Source organism: Periophthalmus magnuspinnatus, chromosome 19 (genome assembly GCF_009829125.3).
Source record: "Periophthalmus magnuspinnatus isolate fPerMag1 chromosome 19, fPerMag1.2.pri, whole genome shotgun sequence".
Classification (NCBI taxonomy): domain Eukaryota; kingdom Metazoa; phylum Chordata; class Actinopteri; order Gobiiformes; family Gobiidae; genus Periophthalmus; species Periophthalmus magnuspinnatus.
The window spans coordinates 18,954,858-18,982,164 of record NC_047144.1 but is presented as its reverse complement, the minus strand read 5'-3'; the positions used below and the strand labels follow the sequence as shown (position 1 = coordinate 18,982,164).

Genomic DNA, 27,307 nt, shown 5'->3' with positions numbered 1-27,307 from the left:
CTGGATTCGGTCAGTTCAAATCTCAAAAGTTTATTACCCTGACAGTTACAATCTAATACAGGACCCGGGGTCAAATGATCTATCCCTCGAATGTGCAGCAGGCGGTCTGTCTGCCTTTCCCTCGCCCCAAAAGAGAAAAATGCAACATGAATATGCAAATATTATGTTGAGCAGGTTGACGCCTTGGTTCCTCCTCCGGCCTCGTTCACCTCTCTTGACCCGCTGGACTGCACCGGTCTGTTTTTCGGCCTTGAGTCTCCTCCAGTGGTCCTATCTCTGTAAGGGAGTATCCTGCAAAGCCCCCCTTTTTTATTTCCCATAATTCAGAACACACAATGTTGCCTTTAAAGGAGGACTGTTATAAGGAATGAATAGTTACAGTGTCAGAGTATAGTGCTCGTTAGGCATTCTTCAAAGGATATAACATTAGTGACTGATAATCTAGCAACTGGAAAGATTCAAACCAGTGCTCAAAGTTTAGTACAAACATCGCGCTCGTTAAACATCTTCAAAATGATACACATTCAAAGGATATAAATTCATTATAAAAAAAAGCTTATTTAACAACATTCAAAGGATATGTGAATTCTGTGTTTTGAAATATATGTATATATAATGCACCTAAAAAGCTTTATTCGAACTAATATGCATTCAATATTTTGATATATGTATATGTGATGCAACTAAGAAGCTTTATCACTTAGCATACCCTTCACTGTAATGTGCATTATTGATACCGGAACATTTATTACCAGATCACATGACTGCATAAGGCTAAGGACTAGCCACACCAAAACTCAGATGGGAAAAAGGGAAAACCCTTTTAGCCGTTTTGCTTCACAAAAATAGAATACACTCCAAGGAAAAGCTAAACGTAATGCATTTGTGAAACAGTCACAATTTAAAAATCTGGTAACGAGCTTTTATACATACACCTGCACCTTTCCCTTTTCTCTTATATTTAAATATTTTACTGCACTTATTACAAAAACATTAGAATAACACATATTTTTGGTTAGAACACAGGAAAAGTTTTATTTGTTCCACTTGCAAATAGTGCACCCTCAGATTCTCTTTAGAAACATCACCATCTGCCTAATTGATGCCAGAGCACAGCTCCTTACATCTCAGAATTGTCTAGCAAAAAAGAATTTAAGTTTTTGATGAAGATATCGCAACTATTCCCTTTGAATCAATGTGGCTATTGAGGTACAGTTTATCATTTTATGTCAATTACTTTTGTCAGTGCGCATGTTAAGGCTGCGTGACTTTGTATTAATGTGCAACTTGCTTGATTTTCCTACATTATACATCTAGGAGTAGATTTTAAGAGGGTTAATTTAAGTTGTATTCTCTTTTCCATAGATCTGACAACATGCGTCGGCATTGTGGGGCTTTTGTGCACGTGAAGACATGCTGAAGATTCTTCCGGTCTGAATAAATGTATCTTTAAACAATTTCATGTCTTGTTTAGCTGTAGACCATGCTTCTCCCCCTTGAGTTTATACAAGTGCCCCGCTCTTAATAGTAATCTACCAAACAGGACAAACGGCAAAACATTTTAAGTTAAGATTTTATTTAAGAGACAAGTAGGCAGTACCTATGCAAAATGAACTGCTGTACACCAAAAACCTTTTGGGGTCTCTGGACAGTCAGCTCCTCCATTGTCACCGAAGGGTTCTTTCCAAGGGCATAGCACGTCTTCGCCTTCTGCTCCCCTTTTCACTGGATGTGTGGTTGCTTGGCTCATTGGCATCATTAAGAGTCGTGTTCACGTGGTTGCCGGAATCTTCCAGTGGGGACACCAGAGTCGCATTGCTGTGGTGGCCGGCGTCTTCCAGCGTCGCGTTCACGTGGTTGCTGGCGTCGTTAAGCGTGGCATTCACGCCGTCGGCCAACGTCGCGTTGCTGCCGCCGTCGTTAAGCGTGGCATTCACGCCGTCGTTAAGCGTGGCATTCACGCCGTCGTTAAGCGTGGCATTCACGCCGTCGTTAAGCGTGGCATTCACGCCGTCGTTAAGCGTGGCATTCACGCCGTCGTTAAGCGTGGCATTCACGCCGTCGTTAAGCGTGGCATTCACGCCGTCGTTAAGCGTGGCATTCACGCCGTCGTTAAGCGTGGCATTCACGCCGTCGTTAAGCGTGGCATTCACGCCGTCGTTAAGCGTGGCATTCACGCCGTCGTTAAGCGTGGCATTCACGCCGTCGTTAAGCGTGGCATTCACGCCGTCGTCCAACGTCGCGTTGCTGCCGGCGTCGTTAAGCGTGGCATTCACGGCGTCGTCCAACGTCGCGTTGCTGCCGGCGTCGTTAAGCGTGGCATTCACGGCGTCGTCCAACGTCGCGTTGCTGCCGGCGTCGTTAAGCGTGGCATTCACGGCGTCGTCCAGTGTCGCGTTGCTGCCGGCGTCGTTAAGCGTGGCGTTCTGATCATTATGAGTGACTGGACTTGTCTGTAAACAGAAAGGCAGTTTTAGCATTAAACCAAACTTATAGCTACAATCAGACGCAACAAGTCCAAAATGGTGGTTGTGTCGGCCAGTCCAATAACTGATGGGGTCTGTAGGTCTTGTATGTTAACCCTAGGGTTTTTTTTCCAATTAGTCTTCAGAGTAGTCTATAGTCAATAAGTGCATTTGGGAGATGGCACTGGTGAGATTTTGGCATGACGCCAAAATTCAAGTCATCCAAAAAAAAAAAAAAGAACCATTTTGATTTTTGTAAACATGACAAGTTCTCCAATACTTGAATTAAATGTTCAGCCTGTCTTCCACGTAGTCTTTTTAAATGTTATCCAATAAAACCTTTTATAATGCAAGTGTGATTTGTGACAGCAACCTGTCCTGGGACTGCAGGTGGAAACTGGCATACGAGGGCTTTTGCGCACCGTCCCCGATCTTTGACCGATCCTGACATTACGAGATTCTCTCAGCAGACCAAGTTCAAATGAGTATCAGCCCCATCTGTGATTTTTATACTGTACTGACTCCTGATCAATTCAGGTGCAAATTCGTTCTACTCTGCCCTTTCCAAAGTGAATTCCTCCACCTTCAGAGTTATAGTATTGATTAGCATCCAAATTTGAAGAAAAACCTACCTCATTTTGTGCACCCCCTGCGGTGTCATTGGACAGAACGTGGACCTGCTGAAATGTTTTCACTGCATGGTTTTCCAATTGAACTGAAATGACACATTTTGGCAGTCATGCAGTGAAGTTTAGCTGTGCATTTCACAAAACAAGTTGATAACAATCTGTCATATGTAAAACAGATTTCGAAGAAACTGCCCCCCCATTCAAGTTTTTCCAATTTCATTGATGGACACCAGAACTCACCAGGAAACAGTAATGTCAAGTTCTGTTTCAGAACTCAGCACTACAGGTTTGTTTTTGTTTTTTTTGTACCATTACAAAACACTACAACCAACGTCTATTCCACCATGAATGTGGTCAAAATATATTCAAATGCATCTAACGTAATTAAAGTCAAATTACAAAGTGAAAACATCTCCACGGAAGATGAGTTAAATATAAAATGTTTGCATTGCATTGGCTTACCCTCTATATCGTTGGAAGATGCATTGGCTTCCACGTCAACGTCGACCAGTGACAGGAGCAGTTGGACTACATGCTTCCGAACAGATGATTCTAGAACGACATTACGTTAGCATGCTAAACACTTTGACATGTTCTAACATAAAACATTAATACCAGACCTTTCTGTGCATGCTTGACTTCATTCAAACTCTTGTCACTGCTGCCAACTAGTAAACAAAATTAAATAAATTCAACAGTTTTTAGAACATAACCAAATATTAAATTAAAGTTCTTAGTACCGGTGGCTGTCCCAAGAACAAGCAGGAAGCAACACAAAATCCAAACAGCTCCCATTTCGATGGTGTCAGGGAGGAAAGTCCAGTCAGAAGTGCCACGTGAGGCACAAATGAGGTAGGCTGGCTTTAAGTACCACAGCTGCCCTCCGTGACTGTAATGAGCCTTTAAAGGACAGGTGCAGGGGCTTCTGATTGGTTGAGATAGACAACGACCACGCCCACAGGTACACCATTTGATTAACAGGGCATGTCCCATTTCCACTATAAACCACTGAGGAGAGAGAACCAATGTCCTGTGAGCTGACAAAACTAAAATTTAACTGTTTGGCCATAATGAGCATCGTTACATTTGGAGGAAAAAGGGGAAAGCTGGCAAACCTGAGAACACCATCCCAACTGTGAAATACGGGCGCGGCAGCGTCATGTTGTGGGGTTGTTTTGCTGCAGGAGGGACTGGTGCGCTTCATGAAATAGATGGCACCATGAGGATAGATAAATAAAACATGAAATATTGAAGAAATATTGGAACTAATTCAGTTGGTGGTAACAAGGTCTTTGAGTCAAATACTGGATACAGGTCACAGTTTTATTCATGTGTGAGAAAAGTGGAACAAAGGACTGTAATCTTGTGAAATGACTGAATATGCCTCTGTTCTAAATGAGTTGACGAAAACTCAAAATATAGAATTGACTGAAAATAGACATGAATAACTTAAAGAAACGGAAAAATGTATAACTAAAATCACAAGTTCTGCTGTGTGTTTAGTTTGTCAGTAGGAGGGAGTGTTTTCTGAGATTGGCCTCATTGGTCTCAGTATGGCATTGAACTTTTCACAATAGGGACAAACAGGAGACTCCACAGGCCAAGGCCAAGCGACAGCCCAGATCTGTGTGTAGGCGACCCCACTTACAGTAAAATGTTCAAGGCACTTTAAAGCAATCAAATAACCTGTGTAAGGTATTTTTTTAACAATGTAATGCTACCCTCAGATGCCTGTAGCCCTACTCACCAAAGACCCCCACCCTGAGAGGGTCGTAAAGCAATCTACAGCACTGGGGCCAAGAAGATAACACCCAGGACCAGGGCCACTTCTTATCTGTGGCCCTGTTCACCAAGGACTGAGTGCCCCCATCCTGTGAGGGTCATAAAACAATAAGATTGATTGACTTAAAAACGCACATTCAGGGATTTTGCCAAAAGGTTTTTAATGTGTAATCACATGTTGCCGAGAGGAAGACCCGCCTCACACACTGGGAGGCCTATAAAAGCTGGAAAGACAAACATCTCAGGACTCTCTTCCTATCCTTTCCTGAGAGTCCGGTGCTCCATTGTTAACTTTACCTGTGATGAACTCATTAAACCCTTCTGACTTATATTTCAGTCTCTTAGTCCTCTTTGACGCTTGCATCAGAAACGAACATTTCTAACACCTGTTATTAATCAATCATTCAATATCACAACAATTGGCAGGAATTTTGGTCCATTCCTCCTTCCTTCTGATGTAACTGAACCAAGTTTGTCGGCCGACACGCTCACACATGCCTTTTTGGGTCTGCATGTTTATTTTCATAAGGTTTAAGATGAAAGCTTTGTGATGACCAAAACACTGACCTAGTTATCTTTAAGCCACTTTGTAAACAGTTTTGGAGTATGCTTCAGGTCTCTGGCCATTTGCAAGACCTATTTTCACACAAGCTTTAACTTCCTGGCTGATGTCTTGAGATGTTGCTTCGATATTTTTACATAATGATCTTTCCTCATGGTGCCATCTATTTCGTGAAGCGCACCATTCCCTCCTGCAACAAAACAACCCCACAACATGACGCTGCCACCCCCGTATTTCACAGTTTGAATGTTGTTCTCAGGTTTGCCAGCTTCCCCCTTTTTCCTCCAAATGTAACGATGCTCATTATGGCCAAACAGTTAAATTTTAGTTTTGTCAGCTCACGGGACATTGGCTCAATCTCCTCAGTGGTTTATAGTGGAAATGGGACATGCCCTGTTAATCAAATGGTGTACCTGTGGGCGTGGTCCTTGTCTGTCTCAACCAATCAGAAGCCCCTGCACCTGTCCTTTAAAGGCTCATTACAGTCATGGAGGGCAGCTGTGGTACTTAAAGCCAGCCTACCTCATTTGTGCCTCACGTGGCACTTCTGACTGGACTTTCCTCCCTGACACCATCGAAATGGGAGCTGTTTGGATTTTGTGTTGCTTCCTGCTTGTTCTTGGGACAGCCACCGGTACTAAGAACTTTAATTTAATATTTGGTTATGTTCTAAAAACTGTTGAATTTATTTAATTTTGTTTACTAGTTGGCAGCAGTGACAAGAGTTTGAATGAAGTCAAGCATGCACAGAAAGGTCTGGTATTAATGTTTTATGTTAGAACATGTCAAAGTGTTTAGCGTGCTAACGTAATGTCGTTCTAGAATCATCTGTTCGGAAGCATGTAGTCCAACTGCTCCTGTCACTGGTCGACGTTGACGTGGAAGCCAATGCATCTTCCAACGATATAGAGGGTAAGCCAATGCAATGCACACATTTTATATTTAACTCATCTTCCGTGGAGATGTTTTCACTTTGTAATTTGACTTTAATTACGTTAGATGCATTTGAATATATTTTGACCACATTCATGGTGGAATAGACGTTGTAGTGTTTTGTAATGGTACAAAAAAAACAAAAACAAACCTGTAGTGCTGAGTTCTGAAACAGAACTTGACATTACTGTTTCCTGGTGAGTTCTGGTGTCCATCAATGAAATTGGAAAAACTTGAATGGGGGGGCAGTTTCTTCGAAATCTGTTTTACATATGACAGATTGTTATCAACTTGTTTTGTGAAATGCACAGCTAAACTTCACTGCATGACTGCCAAAATGTGTCATTTCAGTTCAATTGGAAAACCATGCAGTGAAAACATTTCAGCAGGTCCACGTTCTGTCCAATGACACCGCAGGGGGTGCACAAAATGAGGTAGGTTTTTCTTCAAATTTGGATGCTAATCAATACTATAACTCTGAAGGTGGAGGAATTCACTTTGGAAAGGGCAGAGTAGAACGAATTTGCACCTGAATTGATCAGGAGTCAGTACAGTATAAAAATCACAGATGGGGCTGATACTCATTTGAACTTGGTCTGCTGAGAGAATCTCGTAATGTCAGGATCGGTCAAAGATCGGGGACGGTGCGCAAAAGCCCTCGTATGCCAGTTTCCACCTGCAGTCCCAGGACAGGTTGCTGTCACAAATCACACTTGCATTATAAAAGGTTTTATTGGATAACATTTAAAAAGACTACGTGGAAGACAGGCTGAACATTTAATTCAAGTATTGGAGAACTTGTCATGTTTACAAAAATCAAAATGGTTCTTTTTTTTTTTTTTTGGATGACTTGAATTTTGGCGTCATGCCAAAATCTCACCAGTGCCATCTCCCAAATGCACTTATTGACTATAGACTACTCTGAAGACTAATTGGAAAAAAAACCCTAGGGTTAACATACAAGACCTACAGACCCCATCAGTTATTGGACTGGCCGACACAACCACCATTTTGGACTTGTTGCGTCTGATTGTAGCTATAAGTTTGGTTTAATGCTAAAACTGCCTTTCTGTTTACAGACAAGTCCAGTCACTCATAATGATCAGAACGCCACGCTTAACGACGCCGGCAGCAACGCGACACTGGACGACGCCGTGAATGCCACGCTTAACGACGCCGGCAGCAACGCGACGTTGGACGACGCCGTGAATGCCACGCTTAACGACGCCGGCAGCAACGCGACGTTGGACGACGCCGTGAATGCCACGCTTAACGACGCCGGCAGCAACGCGACGTTGGACGACGCCGTGAATGCCACGCTTAACGACGCCGGCAGCAACGCGACGTTGGACGACGCAGTGAATGCCACGCTTAACGACGCCGGCAGCAACGCGACGTTGGATGACGCCGTGAATGCCACGCTTAACGACGCCGTGAATGCCACGCTTAACGACGCCGTGAATGCCACGCTTAACGACGCCGTGAATGCCACGCTTAACGACGCCGTGAATGCCACGCTTAACGACGCCGTGAATGCCACGCTTAACGACGCCGTGAATGCCACGCTTAACGATGCCGTGAATGCCACGCTTAACGACGCCGTGAATGCCACGCTTAACGACGCCGTGAATGCCACGCTTAACGACGCCGTGAATGCCACGCTTAACGACGCCGTGAATGCCACGCTTAACGACGCCGTGAATGCCACGCTTAACGACGCCGTGAATGCCACGCTTAACGACGCCGTGAATGCCACGCTTAACGACGCCGTGAATGCCACGCTTAACGACGCCGTGAATGCCACGCTTAACGACGCCGTGAATGCCACGCTTAACGACGCCGTGAATGCCACGCTTAACGACGCCGTGAATGCCACGCTTAACGACGCCGGCAGCAACGGCAACGCCACACTGGATGACGCCGGCAACCACAGCAATGCGACTCTTAATGATGCCAATGAGCCAAGCAACCACACATCCAGTGAAAAGGGGAGCAGAAGGCGAAGACGTGCTATGCCCTTGGAAAGAACCCTTCGGTGACAATGGAGGGACTGACAAACTAAATGAACTGCTGTACACCAAAAACATTTTGGGATCTCTGGATAAAGATGTGTTGCATAGGTACTGCCTACTTGTCTCTTAAATAAAATCTTAACTTAAAATGTTTTGCTGTGTTTGTCCTGTTTGGTAGATTACTATTAAGAGCGGGGCACTTGTATAAACTCAAGGGGGAGAAGCATGGTCTACAGCTAAACAAGACATGAAATTGTTTAAAGATACATTTATTCAGACCGGAAGAATCTTCAGCATGTCTTCACGTGCACAAAAGCCCCACAATGCCGACGCATGTTGTCAGATCTATGGAAAAGAGAATACAACTTAAATTAACCCTCTTAAAATCTACTCCTAGATGTATAATGTAGGAAAATCAAGCAAGTTGCACATTAGTTTCTATCTCAATGACTGCTTTGGCTGTTCGCATTCGCCAAATGCACTGGTTGAAGGTGCCCTTCGGCTGAGAATGGGTAGTCCTCAGTGTCCTCAGCCACCATCTTGACAAAATGGGACAGGCCTACACCACGGACCGTACTTCCACCGCTGTCTTTGCCTGTACATTATGTATCTTGCGTTACGCCTACTGACGGCTGATGACTAATGAGCTATACGGTGTTGATGTATGACCAAAGGTGTAAAATGGACACTGAATTAATTACATTTTTATTTTTCATTTTTCATTATTAGAATAGTCAAGTTGTCGTCGCAGGTGTTCAGTTCTTTTTAGATTGAAGTAATGTTTTCCGTGGAATATCAATAGGGAAATCTAAGGTTCCAGGTGATTGTTTTCCCCATTGTAGCTCCTTAATAACTTTATACCTTATTAAAATGTTATAACAGAGACAGAGGTAACCAATATCGTTCACAGGGTCACTGGGAAGGTGGTGGCCCTGCGTCACAAAGTCATACACCTTTCTACCAATGATGACCTTGAGGCAGAGACCCTTGGGTTTGGGCAGATGGATGGTACCCCTGTCTCCAGCGTCCACTCCCCCTCATCACTCTCTACAAGCGGCCAGTGCAAGGTGTGGGAGCCCATTGCTTAAATTTCCATCATTCCAAGGCACGTTCAATTATTGAGTGTGCCTTTGAAATGTTGAAAACAAGATTCAGGGCCATCTTTTTTCATGTGCTGGAGGTCCACCACATCTTTGCACCACATGTAAGTGAAATGTTAAATATGATATATGTGATTGTGAAATACTAAATACATATTTTCTTGTCATAGGTCATTACTGCCTGTGCCGTCCTCCATAACATCTGCCTTGGGGCAGGAGCCTTCGTGGCCCTGGAGGACGAGCCCGAGGAGAATGTATTGGGGGATGAGCGGGACAATGAAGTCGAGGCCATAGTTGGAGCACAGTTGCGGGACCACTTGTCTGCTGACGTCTCTGTCCTGGAGGAGGTTCCAATGGATCATGATTATATCTAGGTATTTACATAATAGCTACAGTTTCAAATTCTTATTGAAAGTGTTTCAGGGTGATTGCCTGTAAACACTGTAACTGTAAATAGATGTGATGTACCATGAGCAGTACTATCGATATTCTTTCCCATGTTTCTAAAGGGACATGCCAGCCCTGCAAACCAAGCCCACGAATGATGCAGTGGACAGTGAAACAGCACCTGGTATGAGAGCCCCACCTACCAGCCAGAAGATGAAGACCTCAATCTCAGGACTCTCAAGTCGGTCCAGGCAGAGAAGGTTGATTAGCACAGCCAAGGTCCCTGGAAGTGTCTTCATGATCAAAACCTGGTATTGGCACATTCAGGTTTATTGATTTGCACTTTGACTGTTACACTGTTACTTTAGTGTTTTAAGTTATTATGTTAATATATTGTAAACAGTAGTTTGTTTTCCTTTGTTTAAGACATATGACAATGATAAATGTAAATAGTTGTAAATCCATCCATCCATTTCCTTCCGCTTATCTGGGGCCGGGTCGCGGGGGCAGCAGTCTAAGCAGGGACTTCCAGACTTACCTCACTCCGGACACTTCATCCAGCTCCTCCGGTGGGACCCCAAGGCATTCCCAGACCAGCCGAGGGACATAGTCCCTCCAGCGTGTCCTGGGTCTTCCCTGGGGCCTCCTCCCGGTGGGACATGCCCAGAACACCTCCCAAAGGAGGCGTCCAGGAAGTATCCTGAACAGATGCCCGAGCCACCTCAGATGGTTCCTCTCAGCAGTGGCTCTACTCCGAGCTCCTCCAGTGTGACCGAGCTCCTCACCCTATCCCTAAGGGTGTGCCCAGCCATTCTGCTGAGGAAATCCTTTTCGGCCGCTTATATGCGCAATCTCATCCTTTTGGTCATTACCTAGTGCTTATGACCATAGGTGAAGGTAGGAACGTAGATTGACCGGTAAATCGAGAGCTTTACCGGTCAGCGCCTTCTTCACCACAATGGACTGATACAGCAACCGCATCACTGGAGACGCTGCACCGATCCGCCTGTCAATCTCACGCTCCATCCTTCCCTCAACTCTTGCACTTCAGGCAGAGACTCATCACCCACTCGGAGAGGGCAAGCCACTTTTTTCCGGTCGAGAACCATGGCCTTTGGCGGAGCTGATTCTCATCCCAGCTGCTTCACACTCGGCTGCAAACCGCCCCAGTGCCTGCCGCAGGTCCTGGCTCGATGAAGCCATCAGGACAACATCATCTGCAAACAGCAGAGATTAAATCCTGTGGTTCCCAAACCAGACCCCCTCCGGCCCCTGGCTGCCCCTAGAAATTCTGTCCATAAATATAATCAACAGAACCGGTGACAAAGGGCAGCCCTGGCAGAGTCCAACATGCTCTGGAAACAGGTCTGACTTACTGCCAGCAATGCGAACACAGCTCCTGCTCCGGTCATACAGGGACTGGACAGCCCTTAGCAAAGAGCCCCGGACCCCATACTCCCGGAGCACCCCCCAAAGGACACCACGAGGGACACAGTCGAATGTCTTCTCCAGATCCACAAAACACATGTGGACTGGTTGGGCAAACTCCCATGAACCCTCGAAGACTCGATGGAAAATATAGAGCTGGTCCAGTGGTCCGTGATCAGGACGAAAATCACACTGCTCCTCCTGAATCCAAGATTCAACTATCGGTCGAATTTTCCTCTCCAGTACCCTGGAATAGACCTTACCTGGAAGGCTGAGGAGTGTGATTCCCCTGTAATTGGAACACACTCTCCAGTCCCCCTTCTTATACAGAGGGACCACCACCCCGGTCTGCCAATCCACTGGAACTGTCCCCGACCGCCACGTGATGTTGCAGAGACGTGTCAGCCAAGACAGCCCCACAACATCCAGAGACTTAAGGTACTCGAAACGGATCTCGTCCACCCCCGGGGCCTTGCCATTGAGGAGCTTGCCAACCACCTCAGTGACTTCAGCCAGGGTGGTGGATAATGTTCCCTCTAATTTCTCACGAGTCTGAGCAAACACACAAACTCCCTGAGTGGTCCCATGGACCACTGTGAGCGACATCAGACGTGTGCACTGTGGTCATGCTGCATCACATCCATCCAAGTTAAATGGTTTAATAAAATAATCAAATTACCACATTTACATTTCTGTTATAAGACTTTTAATTAAGTGCTTTAGCCACTTATACAATGAAAATGACAAAAATATTGCTCATGACCTGTGTAGTATGTTAATGCTATTGGAAGTATAAATATTTAATTTTAACTATGGCAAAACATGAGCTTCCAACCAAACCAAGACAACTGTAAACTCCAATGTTGAAAACACACTTAACATTTTTATGATAAAGCTCTGACTTGTATTATGAGTATAAGCCATTGTGTGAAGCTTTTGCTGTGCACTGAGTGAGATTGTCCTACTGTGGTCTCAGAGACAGTCCGTTAACTCTTTGATTTTTACAACTCAAACTAGTGACAGTATCAATGACCAACACACACTGAGAGGAATCTGTATCTGCACACCCAGCTGCTCTATTACTGTACATTTACATATCATATCAAAACACAATATAAAATGTATATTTGTATATAAAATATAGTCAAAATGAGTGGTATGGGTCAAAATAAATATATATTTACAAACCACACACTGCAAACAGTGAACAAACACACACACTTCAAAATGTCAACAAACACACACTGGAAACTAAGAACACACTGTACATGATTGTACAGTGAGACAGTCATTCTGCAACAGTGGCTCAGTGTTTAGAAGTTGGAGGATCGAGTCCCACTCTGACCAACTTCTGTCATTGTGTCCTTAGGCAAGACACTTCACCCAAGTGTGTGCGTGAGTGATTGGTGGTGGTTGGGGCACGCAGATTGGGATTAGCTAATGCTAATGATTACACATAATACACATTTGACCCAAAATTAAGTCAATAGCAGAATAAACCACGTTTACCGATCAGGAACAGCATCCAGTCCATCAAATCATAAGGTCCTCTGCTCCTGAGTCCATCATTAGATCTTCACTCAGTTCCATGAACCGCTCTGGGTCCGAGATGCCTCTAGTTTAACTTGTACAAACATCCACAGTGTCCTCGGTCGTGTACTTCCTTTGTTTTGTCCGTTTCGTCATGTTTAAAATGCAAAACTGCTGCAAAACAGTGCGTAACAGAGTGTCCGAGGGCGGGCTGTCGGAACGTTAAGGGGTTAAACACTTAGCATCATTAGCGAGTTTTCACTCCACATCGGCTAAAACACTGATAGCGGCGCACGAGGACGTCTGTCAATGACGTTGATAAGCTGCGCAAATACGTATGTGAATCACATAATTGTCTGGAGCAGCTCGTCCCCGGTCACACTCACTGACTCACATTGAAAAATAGCACAGAATGAATTGCTGTGCGTTTATTTTATTTTCAATTCCAGTTCGATTTTCTGTGCACGAAGACCGTGTCAGCAGTGCGCAATTGCGCACGCGCGCAGCTTAGAGGCAACAGTGGTGATGGACGAGTCCACCTTGGGGTCCCCAGTCTCTGTTTCCTCCTCGGAAGACGTGATGGTGGGATTGAGGAGATCCTCAAAGTATTCCTTCCACCGCCCAACAACATCCCCAGTCAAGCTCAGCAGCTCTCCGCCCGCACTGTAAACTGTGTTGGTAAAGCTCTGCTTCGTCGGACGGTTTGCCAGAATCTCTTTGAGGCCATCCGATACTCCTTCTCTGTGGTCTCCCCGAACTCCTCCCAACCCCAAGTTTTTGCCTCTGCGACCGCATGAGCCGCAACACACTTGGCTCGCCGGTACTCGTCAGCTGCCTTAGGAGTCCCACGAGCCAACAAGGGTCGATAGGATTCCTTCTTCAGCCTGACGGCATCCCTTACTTCTGGTGTCCACTACCGGGTTCGGGGCCCCTCCAGATGTCACTGTCATTACCTGCATGGGCATTGAAGTCCCCCAGGAGAACAACGGAGTCCCCGGTTGGTGCACTGTCTAGTACCCCTCCCAGGGACTCCAAGACGGGTACTCTACACTGCTGTTCGGTCCGAAGGCCAACACAACAGTGAGAGACCTGTCCCTGACTCGGAGGTGCAGGGACGCGACCCTCTCGTTTACCGGCTGAGCTATGGGGCAATAAGAAAGCCCACACTAGCTCGCCGCCGCTCCCCGCGGGCAACACCAGAGAAATGGAGAGTCTAGCCCCTCTCAAAGAGTTGGGTTCCAAAGCCTAAGTTGTGCGTGGAGGTGAGGCCGACTATATCTAACCGGTCACACTCAACCTCCCGCACAAGCTCAGGCTCCTTCTTCCCCAGCAAGGTGACATTCCATGTCCCCAGAGCCAGTCTCCATGTCCGAAGATCCAGTCATCGAGGCCCCCGCCTTTGACTGCGGCCCAGATCTCTTTGCATCTGACCCTCAGGACTCCTCCCACAGGTGTTGGGTCCATGGGAGGATGGCCCCCTTCAGGCCCCATGGGGAAAGGCCTGGCCATCAGGTGCCGAGCACCCACCTCAGGCCTGGCTCCAGGGTGGGGCCTCGGTAACGCCAGTCCGGGCGACGTAACTGGCCTTGTTTTACTGCTCATCATGTGGGGCATAGTTGTAAATTTAAAAAAAAATACACACACAAACATGCACACACAGACTCACACATCTTCTTCGACTGTCACAGTCTAGTCCCACTTGAACAGAGCTCAGGCTCCTGGTCATTGTTGAACCTGTGTTGAGTGATTGTTTTAACTTTATGACTTTTTATTTACAAATTTTATTATAGTTGTAAATAAAGTCATACATTTTTCAAAATCAAAGTGTTTAATTTTTGTCAAATTATTTCTCCAATAAACCAAACAATGTTTATTGTTATAGTACAAATGAAAACAGTACACATTCAGATCATGTACATACTTATATATATTTCTTTTATAAATTTTCCCACTTGCACTTGGCCTGAAGGGGTGTGACTTTCCCCTCCAGACCCAGCTTCTGCAGTACTGTCCTGAGTCATACAGAAAAACATTCACCATTTACCCAATTATAAATAAAGCAGCTTATAATACATTGACAATCACAATGTTCTACAACAGTTACAGATTTCCTACAGTTATTGGAAACATTTGTTCAATTACTATGCAGCACATTCTATCATTCCATTTATGTAGTTCATTATGTCTTTTTGAATATATTTTTGAGTCTTCTTTGGTAAAGAAGGTAGTTTTGATTATAATCAAATGAATAATTCACACGTTTTTGTGAGCAACAGTTTACTGAGAAACAGGTACGTTTAGTTCTCCATTGTGATCTCAGATCAGCATCCTAAGGACCATCAGTTAGTGCTCACAGAAGTACAGGCTGTGGATAAGACAGGAATAAAATCATGAAATCCAGGTTAAGTCATTACTATTTACTGTTACTAATTTGGCACCTATGAACAGGTGCACATTCTCCCCCCTCAGGGAAGCTATCTACTCGTCGCTCCCTAAAGACAAAAGAATATTCGTAAAATAAGGAAGAATATTAAACATTACGATTAATACACAAATATACTTGTGTAAGCGATAATTCATTCACTGTTTGGTCAGTTACACAACAATTACTGTAAACTCAATTTAACAGGACTTCACTAAATTGATATGCAGGGCAAATTGTGGCCGGCGCATTCATCGGGTGCACTGAAATGGGACAGGCCTTGTCCCGCCGGAAATTATGTAACTGCCCTTGGTAGCACACTTCCAATGGTGAATCTAAGGCCATTTTGGCGTATTGGGACACAGCCATTGACTCAAAGGGAATAAAGTTATGATATCTTCTTGAAAAACTTAAATCCTTTTGTTAGACTTTTCTTTCTTATGCCAGAGTACAGCTCCTCACGCGTCTCAATTAGACAGATAGTGCAGCCTAAGATTCCCCTTAGAAACATCACTATTTGCAAGTGGAACAAATAAAACTTTATTTTCCTGTCTTCTAACCAAAAATATATGAACTCATGGAAAATATGCATTTTTATTCTAAATATTTTACTGCACTTATTACAAAAAAACATTAAATATAAGAGAGTTGCCCCTGATGGTAGCTACACTCCCACCAAATCACTACATACACTACATTCATTTTTTGAAAATCACTAAACTATTCTAATCGGTGACTTTGGCCAGCTTCCAGTGGTTCCTTGGTGTTGTGTAATTTTGTATGATCACTATGTCGTTCATGTCATGTTTTTCCATCTGTGCCATAATTCATTGGCGAGGTCCTGGACTCTTTGCCATCAGTTGTGAAGGTAGAGGTCTTCCTTTACAAAATCTCCTGGTGGTGGCAATATTATTGATGATTTCATGCTCAAGAGAAGAGGCTGAGGTCCAGTAGGATCATTGTGTAAGTGTGGGGTGATAGTTCTGCTGTTTACAATCACCATCACTTTGTAATGATGAACTGCCGAGTGCTCGAGATGACTGATCCGGGATGGATGTCTGGACACTTATGAATGGAAGGTAAATTCGCACCATTATATTTTATCTTATTTTTTATTCATCTTTATTTATATAGCTGAACCCAATGAGGGCACTTGAGCTCTCTTTTTCATGGACGCTCAGTTTAAAATACATTTGTCGTAGCGTCTGACAGGAGGGACCAAAAAGACAAAACTCGGGGAAAGGTTTAACAGTGTTTATTTACAGAAGTGCAAAGTGCAAAATGAATGAAAAATGGGCAAAATGAATAGAGGCTTCGAAGTGTGAGTCAAGTAATCAGTGCAGCTACAAAGCAAAGTGTGGTTCGAAGTGTGGTTTAGTGACGTCAGTGATGACGCTTGAACCGTCCTGAGGCACTGCACCATGTGACTGATTCAGGAAGTGGTTTGCTGGTAACCACTTCAAATGACAATGAAGTCCCCTGAACGTTTTGTGTTGTCTGACTGCACTTGTAAGTCTTTCCAAATAGAAGATGGAACGAGCACTAAAAAAAAGAAAGTACTCCCCGGTTTGGGAGTACTTTGACATCATAACTGCCAGTAAGGTATGTCCTATAAGAACTATATGAATAAAATCTTATTAATTTCACAATGTACAAAATCACAATTGCTTAACTCGTATAGTCACACAAGAGGTGTGCGAAATTACACATTGTCTGCTCAGGTATTATAAACCTTTTGAGCATGGGCTTGTTGCCACAGGTGAAGTGTCTCTTGTGTTCGAGAGAGCTGGGGTATAATAGGAACACCTCAGCAATGCTGAGGCACATTAGAGCCCTGCATCAAGACGGCATGGCAGGTGGTTCAAGCTCTGGTAAGCTATTTTGAGTGCAATTCACAATACACATACTGTGTCACAGTCAGAGAAAATTAAGAAATTTGTATATATAAAAATATCTTAATATCTCAATATGTCAATATATAGATTTGTACTTCACATATGAGATAACAAAGTCATTTGAACTGTTTGTAGTTAAACTGTTGTTAATTGTACTTATTGCTCTCATTTTCTTAATCTTTTTAGGCCCTGAAAGTTATGGTGGATAAGAAATATAATGGAAACAAGGAGAAGGCAAAAGCCACTGTGAGTGCATCATCTGATATAAACTTAACATCTGACATGTGGACCTCCATAAATACTGAAGCATTCCTCGCCGTCACTGCCCATTTTGTTGATGAAAACACTAAGTTGAATTCTGTTGTGGTGGGTGTTAAACACTTCCTGACATCACACACTGCAATAAATTTGGCTGCTGTGAAAAAAGACCTTCTTCTACAGTGGGGCATCAGTAACAAGGTCACCTGCTTAGTCATAGACGGAGCTGCCAATATGGCTGCGTGTGCAAAAAAGATGGGAGTTAAGCATGCCATCTGTGTAGCACATACTTTGAATTTGGAAAAAAAAAAGCACTTTCTGTGAATGATATGCTATCAGAAATAAGACACAAAGGCAGGAAGATGGTTGGGTACTTTAAGAGCAGCACTACAGCAAAGGTAGTTTCTTTTTCATCTTTGTCTCTCCATCACATTCATGTGTATGTATGCATAATATTAGTAATAATAACACTTTTGCTCCACTTGTAGGAGAGACTTTCGCAGGTTCCAAATGGGTCGGCCAACTCTAAAACTTAAAAAAAAGTGGAAATGATGTAACGATGTAATAGTTCTTACAACATGTTGCAGAGACTATTTCAGGAAAGGGAGCCAGTTGCCGCTGCCCTGGCTGGCTTGAGTACAGACATTTCTCCTCTCTCCTCCCATCAGCTTAACATAATTTCTGATTTATTAAAGGTTCTGGCACCATTCAATGATGCAACCATTGAGTTGTCAGAGGAAAAGTGTGTGTCGGGGTCTAAAGTCATACCAATGCTGACCATGCTTCATACTGCACTAGAAGAAGAAATTATGAATATGTCCACTCCAGAGGGAATCACATTAGTGGGGTGTCTGAAAAAACAATTAAAAGAAAAACTGTTCTATTTGCAATCTCAAAGTGTCCTATCACTGAGCACCATGTTGGATCCCAGATTTAAAACTCAGTTTCCTTAGTCCACATAAAGCTGCAGAAGCAGAGAGAAGACTTACTTCAGAATGTGCTTCTATAATAAGGCGCACTTCTCCCTCAGTAGCAGCTTCAACATCATCAGCTCCAGCATCAACTTCAGCTCCAGCATCATCGCCATCTGAAGCTTCACAGCCACAAACAGGAGGTATTGTATGTGGTGCATGAATGTTACTTTTATATAGTGACTGTTTTACTCTCTCAGGGAGCAAACTGTGGCATTGCTTGGACGAATCCGTTCGAAAAGGCAAAACCCCATCTGTGACAGTGAATGCTACAATTGAAATTCAGAAATACTTGGCAGAGCCGAACAGACAGACGGGAAGATCCACTGCAGTATTGGAAACAGCAGGAAGATTTTCCCTACTTTATACAAACGGGCTGTCACTTATCTTTCAACACCAGCATCATCTGTGCCATGTGAAAGGATTTTCTTTAAAGCAGTGGAAATCCTTACAAAAAAACCCAGAACGGCCTCAGTCCAGCCACTTTGGAAAAACTTTTTTTGAATAAAAACCAATGAAACATATCAATGTTTTATTTTCATTTATTTACAAACGCTCCTACAAAGTTACACAAGCGTTCCTATTTCTAAAACTGCATTTCATGGTGATCCTATCACATGTTTTGAAGTACATTTGTCTACGTGATGGTGCTGTAATAGAAATTAGATCATTGTACATGTTGACCTCCAGATGGCGTCATGGCGTCAAAAAATCAATATGAAGCACGTACATGTACCAGCACAGTCGCTGAAAGGGTTATTGCTTCACAGGGCTTCATCTGAACATCACTAGTGTTTGCCGTGGTCCAGGGGTAGAGCGAGATTTACCCAATTTAGCAAAAGTCAAAAAGATCAAAGAGCAAACACCCCATGACCTGAGCCAAGCAGGGTGTACCGAGAAAGGGTTAATTTCTCAAAGCTTCATGTGCGCACGAAACCACCTACTGGCCAAGTGTAGAATAGAGTAGAGTAGAGTAGAGTAGAGTAAAGTTATTGTCACTATACACATGTACAACACCATACACATGCACAGTGAGATTAAAAACAATCAATCACAAGCAGCTGTATCTGAACCACATAATGTGTAATGCAGTGATTTTTTTGTGTGAGTTGGGAATGACAATAAATTACAAAAAATGTATGACCAAATCATTTCTGATCATATATTATCACATATGTGTATAATACATTTTGCATGTATTCTGTGTGTGTAAATTTTCCCAAAATGGTAATATCATAATATGGCAGGTTAAGCTGTTTTTCTTAAAATGGCAAGGGTGTAATCAGGCAGAGGACAGTGAAAGTGCTTGTGGAACTAGGAAAAGGGCACAGATTATACTTGTGTAACTTGGACAATGATGTACAGGACAGGGGAAATTGTATTGATTTTTATTCAGAAACAAGAGTTTCTCAACAGTTTTTGGTTTTAACACAGGGCACAGATGAGGCAGGCGTACACAAGAATGCCACTGCTAACTTATATAAATACACACACACACATATACATGGGCTCTGGATACACATATTTCTGTCTCTTCCAGTACTGAAGGGGTTTCCTCCAGCCTTGCAGTATTTGTCTCTGTCATGTATCGCTGGACCTCAATATTTGCATCTGCCTGACACTGTCATCCAGGCGACACCTCAGGTTGTTACCTGCACTACAGGTTGTTACTCGTGGCAAAATCCAAACCACTTAGTGAATCAGTCACGTGGGACAGCCAGCCAGCGAGGCTTCAGATGTCATCATTTTCAGCTCCTCCCCTAAATGAAGCGAGCCTCGATACGCACATCGTGGGAACGCCCCTCTCCTGCTCCACACACGCCTCGAAGCCTCGATACGGAACATCACATCACTCGCTAAAACCCTCTTTCCCGTCTCAGTTTTGGTGCAGCTAGTGTTTAGCCTTATGCAGTCACGTGATCTGGTATTAACTGTTCTGGTATCAATAATGCACATAACTGTTTTTAAAGTAGTCCCTTATAGACACACACATTATATACAGTGTTTTTTTTTTTCCCCTAATAGACAGTGATGGTCATTTCTGTAACCTTTTGGGATGCAATATTTCTTTCTATAATAAATTGATTTTAAACTGTAACATAGTTCCTAGATATGTTTTTTTAAAGGATAAGTTTTTGTCAAGCCAAAACCTAAAAAAAATCATGTATGTTTTATTTGCATTCAATAACAGTTTAAGATTTATGAGGGAATTTTGTATTTCATTAAAATCTTGTTGCAGTTTTAAAAGTTGCATATCTGCATATAAATATATGAGGATTTCTCTTAATACCAGATCACACTAGCTGCACAAAAACTGAGGCAGGACAGTGCGCTTTTTGTTCTTTTGCTTCACAAAAATGGAACATACTCCAAAGAAAATAGCAAAAGACTGGACAAGGAAAAGAGCGAGAATATCCTCCTCCAGCATAACCAAACTGTAGGCCTGTATCTTGGTGCCTCCTGTGTACTATACTCCATTGAGATGTATAAAATTTCTCTAATAAACTTGAATACTTGAATACTGGACTCCTTCATTTCTCTTTCTGCTTTTAAATGTAAACTGAAGGTAATTTTTAAAGACATGTGTAAATGTTTTACTAATGATACAAAAGGAGATTTTTAGTGACAGATGTAAATATTTGTTTTATATTTTAATGAAATGATGTGAGTCTAATTGTGTTAACTCCCCTTCCCTTGGCTGCTCTGGCATGCCCAGGCCATCATTGTAAATAAGAATTTGTTCTTAATGTTTTGCCTGCTAAAATAAAGGTTAAAAAAATAAAATAAAATAAATAAACTTTGAAATATGTTTTTTATTTATTTGTTTATTATTTTTTATAGCTGGGTTTCAGATGACATCACAACAATATAAATTTAATACAAATGGGGGCAGCTAAAATTCATATTGTTAAAACTCATGTGAGATCACAGCATGTCAATTTTAGGGTGTATGGTTTAAAAGGCAGGGTGTAGGCTTTGGGATGTGTCGTAGAAAATCTGTAAAATTATACCAAAACATACAAGAAGATTGTCTATGTTGGTTAACTAAATGTATTCCTAAATCTTCTCGAGTTAGAAGGCTTCAGTCAACATATTTCGAATCAAAGTTTAGTCCAAATAATAATTACGATGATCAAAAATGAAGATGGTGAAACTGATTATTTTTAATTGTCACTATGAGTTGATTAGTTTTTGCAGCCTGACTTCACACAGCAGAAAACACGGTGTGTCCAGTGAAGTCAGAGCTCCTCCTCTTGTCTGAGTGCGGCCGCTCATTGGTGCGGCGCACAAACGCACGCGCTCCCGCAGATAAAAGGCGCTGCTCTTCGTCTCCAGACATTCGTTCTCTCGTCACGAAACCAAACTTTAACTATGAGCGGAAGAGGCAAAACCGGAGGAAAGGCCCGCGCTAAGGCCAAGTCCCGCTCCTCCAGGGCCGGACTGCAGTTCCCTGTTGGCCGTGTGCACAGGCTGCTCCGCAAAGGAAACTACGCAGAGCGCGTTGGCGCAGGAGCTCCCGTGTACCTGGCCGCCGTGCTGGAGTACCTGACCGCTGAGATCCTGGAGCTGGCGGGAAACGCGGCCCGTGACAACAAAAAGACCCGTATCATCCCCCGCCACCTGCAGCTGGCCGTGCGCAACGACGAGGAGCTCAACAAACTGCTGGGAGGAGTGACCATCGCTCAGGGAGGCGTGCTGCCCAACATCCAGGCTGTGCTGCTGCCCAAGAAGACCGAGAAGGCCAAGTAAAGCCTCTCCAAGACTCAACAACAACGGCTCTTTTAAGAGCCAAACACTCTCAAAAAAGAGCCACCTCTGTTGAATCAGACCATGATGGAATAACTAGGGGAAACTAATCACAGAACAAAAGGCTATACACAGCTACAGTGTTTTTAATGTCCCATTTTATGATACACTCTTCATGATTTGTGAGTGTGCGTGGTCTCATTAACGTGCAGTTCTCACATACAGGACACTGGAGAGTTACTGCGTAAAAGCTCAGATCTGTTTAAAATTGTTCAAAGTGGCAGTGTTTATCTACTGAGTTTATGCATGATCTAAATAAAACGTTGCTGTCTATAATTTATAAACAATACCAAATGTGTTTTTGTGTATAAATCTCTCACTTGTCGCCTGCTTCTGTGCTGATTATAGTGTTGACTCGGGGGTAATCAGGATAACAAAAAGTTTCGGGTCTTTTGAAAATGAGATGAAGAACCGTCGAATATCAATATTAAATAGTCCAATGTACATATGCATAATAATTAATCTTGATTTGCTCTGGGGAAGCCTGTCTATGCAGAACATGCCCCTGCTGTGGTTACCCAGTCCCTGTGTCTTCAAGAGTTCAAAATGTATCTTCACAATGTGGCATGAACTAAATATAATACTGCAAAAAGTCACACGATGACAGGAAACTAACACTCCCCAGGTTCTTCCTGTGGGCAGTGCTCTCAGCGCACACAGAGCCATGTGTCTCCTGTGATGAAAATGCATCTGTCGGGTTTGTGCCGCAAAACACAGTTTTACAACATTCTTTCACTGACAATAGCAACAAACAAGAAGACACCTGTGTGAAGATTTACAAAGAAGACTAATAGTAAAGTCACATACACTTTTATACACTGATCTTACCAAAGTACAGAAGTGAATGTTCCAATTGTGTATTCATATTTCCTGAACGTAAAAAGGTAACAAAAAAGCGGGAAATGTGAGTTAGTTTAATGTTTTGAATGTGTCTGTGCACATACTGTCCAGTTGGTGGAGCTAGAGAGCCCCTGTTCTCTGTCACGTCCTCTGTCAGTGAATAAAGCCCGTGCGCTCCGAGTCTGTAGTCATCTTGTGTTCACACTCACAGAGAACTCAACATGTCTGGAAGAGGAAAGGGAGGCAAAGGTTTGGGGAAAGGAGGCGCCAAGCGTCACCGTAAAGTTCTCCGTGACAACATCCAGGGCATCACTAAGCCCGCTATCCGCCGTCTGGCTCGCCGTGGCGGTGTGAAGCGTATCTCTGGTCTGATCTACGAGGAGACCCGCGGAGTGCTCAAGGTTTTCCTGGAGAACGTCATCCGTGACGCTGTGACCTACACCGAGCACGCCAAGAGGAAAACTGTGACCGCCATGGACGTAGTGTACGCCCTGAAGAGACAGGGCCGCACTCTGTACGGCTTCGGAGGTTAAACTCTGCTCCAAATCACGACACAACGGCCCTTTTCAGGGCCACACACACACCACTCAAGAGCTTTTGTTCTGTTCACTATATATACTTTATCACCAATGATGAAGACAATTTAACACATGGAAATAATACAACTTTAAGTTAAAAATAAACCTGTTTGAGTCAGAAGGTGATTGGAGGGGGGGAAACTAGTACAGATAATAGTAATAACCGTAACCAAACTGGGTCTATATGAATCTTGGTGCGCGTAAAACACTCCATTTGAGGATTTTTACGCATCTCGGTTTACTTTGAACTTTGATACTTTGAAATATGGGTTATTCAAAAAATCATGTACAATCATATTCAAATGGTGTAGCTGTTTACAGTGTGCATCTTTAAAGGTGTGAAATACTGAGGTGATTCTTTATTTGTGCTTCCTTTACAGTCAAACTCTGTGCCAGGATCACAGGAGAAAAGGCGCCCGGAGAAATGTGCATAATCGTCTTTGTCAGGCCTAAACCTACTCAAAAGAACATGTCAACAGCCTACATAAAGAAATACACTGTGAAGCGCTAAAAGCACAAAACTCAAACCATCACGTTATATTTCTGTTAATAACTGCGGGGGGACTACACGTTTCTATCTGAAAACGGGGGAGGGCTGCCACGTTTGCGCGGGAGTTTGTTTTGTCCGTTTCCCTCCTAAAATCAGTCAAGAAGAACTCCCCTCACCCCGCACATCCAGCGCGCACACGGGCTCCTCCAATCAGAGCGCAGCGAGGCCCGCATAAAAGCAGCGGCTGCGCCACTGTGCCTTCAATGTGCGCTGATCCCGATCAGAAACATGCCTGAACCCGCCAAGTCCGCGCCCAAGAAGGGCTCCAAGAAAGCCGTGACCAAGACCGCCGGCAAAGGAGGCAAGAAGAAGAGAAAGACCAGGAAGGAGAGTTACGCCATCTACGTGTACAAGGTGCTCAAGCAGGTCCACCCCGACACCGGCATCTCCTCCAAAGCCATGAGCATCATGAACTCTTTTGTCAACGACATCTTTGAGCGCATCGGCGGAGAGGCCTCCCGCCTGGCGCACTACAACAAGCGCTCCACCATCACCTCCAGGGAGATCCAGACCGCCGTGCGCCTCCTGCTGCCCGGAGAGCTGGCCAAGCACGCCGTGTCCGAGGGCACCAAGGCCGTCACCAAGTACACCAGCTCCAAGTAAAGTGCTCCAGAGAATATACACACCAACGGCTCTTTTAAGAGCCACACACTCCACTAAAGAGCTCATCTCTTCTGTCTGCGGTCACATGGTTCACTCACTGTTTAAGCATTTGGGTATTAACCACAACACTTAAGTGTTGTAAACATTGTCCATATTTCGAGTTGCATCATGGGACTTTTGTGTCATGCACATCTGTCAAAGTATCTGAAAATGACAGTAGCTAATTCAGAATCAATCTGACACATTGGAAACTGTTGAAATAATTAATGAATTAAACATCTTCTCACTGTGGCTTATCTCAGTGATGATCACATCCTTCATTAAAGTGTGTTGTTCAGCTCATCCACTCACTTCTCCAAATCCTCAAGGCACCGGTCCCTCGTTCTGGATTTGCAGGTTGTTTACCCGCTCCAGCAGAGTCAGAAGCTGTGTCTGCTGCTCTCTGACAGGTAATCAAGGGAAGCTTTTCTATCCTCAAACTCCTCTGGTGTTTGGCTTCATTTTTGGCATATTGGTGATAACTCAATTGATCCAGATAATATTCTCAAGGATAATAAAGACAAAAACAAAATTCTGATGACCACAATGAACACACTGCCAGGCCAAAAAAAGGTCACACACTCAAATATTTGCTTGTTCCACCTTTAGCTTTGATTATGTCACACATTCACTGTGGCATTGTTTTGATTTCACTTTATTTCCATCCAGTGTTGCATTAATTTTTCACCAAGATGTTGCATTGATGATGGTCGAGTCTGACGCTGCACAAAGCTTCTCCAGCGCATCCCAAAGATTCTCAATGGGGTTAAGGTCTGGACTCTGTGGTGGACGATCCATGTGTGAAAATGACGTCTCACGCTCCTGAACCAACTCTGTCACAATTTGAACCCGATGAATCCCGGCATTGTCAAAAATAATCAATTTCACCATCTTAATTTTTGATCATGGTACTTATTATTTGGAATACACTTTATTCAAGTTAGAAGCCTTCAGTCAACATATTTCGATGTACATTTGGTTAAAAATGTGTTTTAAAAATCTAAATTTACAATAAAATGCTTTAATTACTAGAGAGCCTACATGAGAGTCTACACAAGGGTCAATCATACACTGCACATGGATAATATTTTATCTGGATTTGATCTTAATAATTAAAGGTGGTGGCTCATAGTAAAAAGGCTATGACCTTGACCCAATGGGCGCCTGACTGTCGGGGGTTAGTGACCTTCACATTTAGGTTATATTCATCACCTTTGGGATCCTTGAGGGACATTAAATGATTAAATACACAATTACTACAATACACAGCACATGTTCATGAGAAGAGCCTATTATATTCTATTCACAGGTTAACTCTTAATAACCATAATAAAGTAAGTCTGTTTTCAATGATTATCACACACACACACACCCGCACACCCCCACACGCACACCCCCACACGCAACCACACACGCACACACTGAAGGGTATGTCAAGTAATAAAGCTTTTAAGTTGCATTACAAATACATATATCAAAAATATGGAATGCATATTGATTGAATAAAGTTTCTTAGGGCCATCACATATACATATATATCTTTTGATACTGAAATCATATAAGTTTTGAATATTATTATGTAATCACCATTTTTATACTGAATTTATATATTCTTTGAATGTTGTATCTTTTTGGAGGTTGTCTAACAAGCACCATACTAAAAGTTGAATACCATCTACTAACACTGAAATTAGGTTAAAGGTAAAATGTGAATTATGGGAGACAGTTGGTCCCTTGCAGAAACTCCTTTAACCGAGTTAAGGCAACATTGTAGGAGGTGAATCATGTCACCTGACAGCCACGATGTTTATACTAGAGTGGAGCATCTTGTGATAATACTGAAACTATGCTAAAAGCAATATTATGTGATATGAATTGGGGAAGGCTGTTGGGGTGTGTAGACGCTCCTTTACAGGGTGGTCGGATGAGACTCAAGGCCGGAAAAATAGACTGGTACAGCCCAGAGAGATGAGCGAGGCCGGAGGGAGGAACCTGGGCGACAACCTACTCAACATAATATTTGCATATTTATGTTTCATGTTACATTTTTATGTTACGGGGCCAGGGAAAAGCAGACAGACCGCCTGCTGCACACACGAGGGATAGATCATATGACCCCGGGTCCTGTATTAGATTGTAACTGTCAGGGGAATAAACTTTTGAGATTTGAACTGATCGAATCCAGTCGTCATTTTGATAGAACACGCCTAACAACACACACACACACCCACACCCCCCCTCCACACCTGAAGCACTGCTCCGGAGCTTCAAGTCACGTGACTGATGATGTTTAAACCAATTCACTGCTTCATTCGACTGAATCAGCTGACTGGTTTGGTTCAATGGGCTGGCAGGTCTCAGTTGTGTTTAAAATGGCTGAAACAACATGATGTGTTGCTTATCTGGTCAATACCATTTGGATTTATTTGATTAGCGTTCGTAGTTCTGTCTGTTTACTTTCTTATTGCTTTGCAGTGGAACCAACCAGGAAGAGATCTCAAGTCTGGGAGCATTTT

General features: G+C 43.4%; 5 protein-coding genes across 5 annotated transcripts; 4 read left to right on the top strand and 1 right to left on the bottom strand.

The window, feature by feature from the left end:
• Positions 1 to 1,564: 1,564 nt before the first annotated feature.
• Positions 1,565 to 3,703, bottom strand: LOC129457204 (putative uncharacterized protein DDB_G0282133). The gene is made up of 4 exons (XM_055229849.1): positions 3,679 to 3,703; positions 3,557 to 3,646; positions 3,098 to 3,180; positions 1,565 to 2,453 (listed from the first exon to the last, which is right to left on the bottom strand). The coding sequence occupies exons 1-4, from the start codon at positions 3,701 to 3,703 to the stop codon at positions 1,668 to 1,670; spliced, it is 984 nt and encodes a 327-aa protein (XP_055085824.1). The 3' UTR covers positions 1,565 to 1,667.
• A 2,500-nt stretch (positions 3,704 to 6,203) lies between these two features.
• Positions 6,204 to 8,528, top strand: LOC129457203 (circumsporozoite protein-like). The gene is made up of 4 exons (XM_055229848.1): positions 6,204 to 6,228; positions 6,261 to 6,350; positions 6,723 to 6,805; positions 7,451 to 8,528. Exons 1-4 carry the CDS (start codon positions 6,204 to 6,206, stop codon positions 8,408 to 8,410), a joined length of 1,158 nt encoding a protein of 385 aa, XP_055085823.1. The 3' UTR covers positions 8,411 to 8,528.
• A 13,206-nt stretch (positions 8,529 to 21,734) lies between these two features.
• LOC117387174 (histone H2A) lies at positions 21,735 to 22,137 on the top strand. Its single transcript, XM_033984602.2, has one exon. It carries the CDS (start codon positions 21,747 to 21,749, stop codon positions 22,122 to 22,124), a length of 378 nt encoding a protein of 125 aa, XP_033840493.1. The 5' UTR covers positions 21,735 to 21,746; the 3' UTR covers positions 22,125 to 22,137.
• A 1,092-nt stretch (positions 22,138 to 23,229) lies between these two features.
• On the top strand, positions 23,230 to 23,592 carry LOC117387183 (histone H4). The gene has a single exon (XM_033984615.2). It carries the CDS (start codon positions 23,243 to 23,245, stop codon positions 23,552 to 23,554), a length of 312 nt encoding a protein of 103 aa, XP_033840506.1. The 5' UTR covers positions 23,230 to 23,242; the 3' UTR covers positions 23,555 to 23,592.
• Positions 23,593 to 24,369: 777 nt separating this feature from the next.
• LOC117387182 (histone H2B 1/2) lies at positions 24,370 to 24,790 on the top strand. The gene has a single exon (XM_033984614.2). The coding sequence runs from the start codon at positions 24,378 to 24,380 to the stop codon at positions 24,750 to 24,752; it is 375 nt and encodes a 124-aa protein (XP_033840505.1). The 5' UTR covers positions 24,370 to 24,377; the 3' UTR covers positions 24,753 to 24,790.
• Positions 24,791 to 27,307: the final 2,517 nt, after the last annotated feature.

What these genes read in the sequence shown, in the direction of transcription:
- LOC129457204 (XM_055229849.1), bottom strand. Translation starts at nt 3,703, where the DNA reads ATGTTTTATGTTAGAACATGTCAAA. An exon ending in ATCTTCCAACGATATAGAGG is followed by an intron (nt 3,181 to 3,556) that starts GTAAGCCAATGC and finishes GTGTCATTTCAG; the next exon opens with TTCAATTGGAAAACCATGCA. An exon ending in CAGGGGGTGCACAAAATGAG is followed by an intron (nt 2,454 to 3,097) that starts GTAGGTTTTTCT and finishes TTCTGTTTACAG; the next exon opens with ACAAGTCCAGTCACTCATAA.
- LOC129457203 (XM_055229848.1), top strand. Translation starts at nt 6,204, where the DNA reads ATGTTTTATGTTAGAACATGTCAAA. An exon ending in ATCTTCCAACGATATAGAGG is followed by an intron (nt 6,351 to 6,722) that starts GTAAGCCAATGC and finishes GTGTCATTTCAG; the next exon opens with TTCAATTGGAAAACCATGCA. An exon ending in CAGGGGGTGCACAAAATGAG is followed by an intron (nt 6,806 to 7,450) that starts GTAGGTTTTTCT and finishes TTCTGTTTACAG; the next exon opens with ACAAGTCCAGTCACTCATAA.
- LOC117387174 (XM_033984602.2), top strand. Translation starts at nt 21,747, where the DNA reads ATGAGCGGAAGAGGCAAAACCGGAGGAAAGGCCCGCGCTAAGGCCAAG.
- LOC117387183 (XM_033984615.2), top strand. Translation starts at nt 23,243, where the DNA reads ATGTCTGGAAGAGGAAAGGGAGGCAAAGGTTTGGGGAAAGGAGGCGCC.
- LOC117387182 (XM_033984614.2), top strand. Translation starts at nt 24,378, where the DNA reads ATGCCTGAACCCGCCAAGTCCGCGCCCAAGAAGGGCTCCAAGAAAGCC.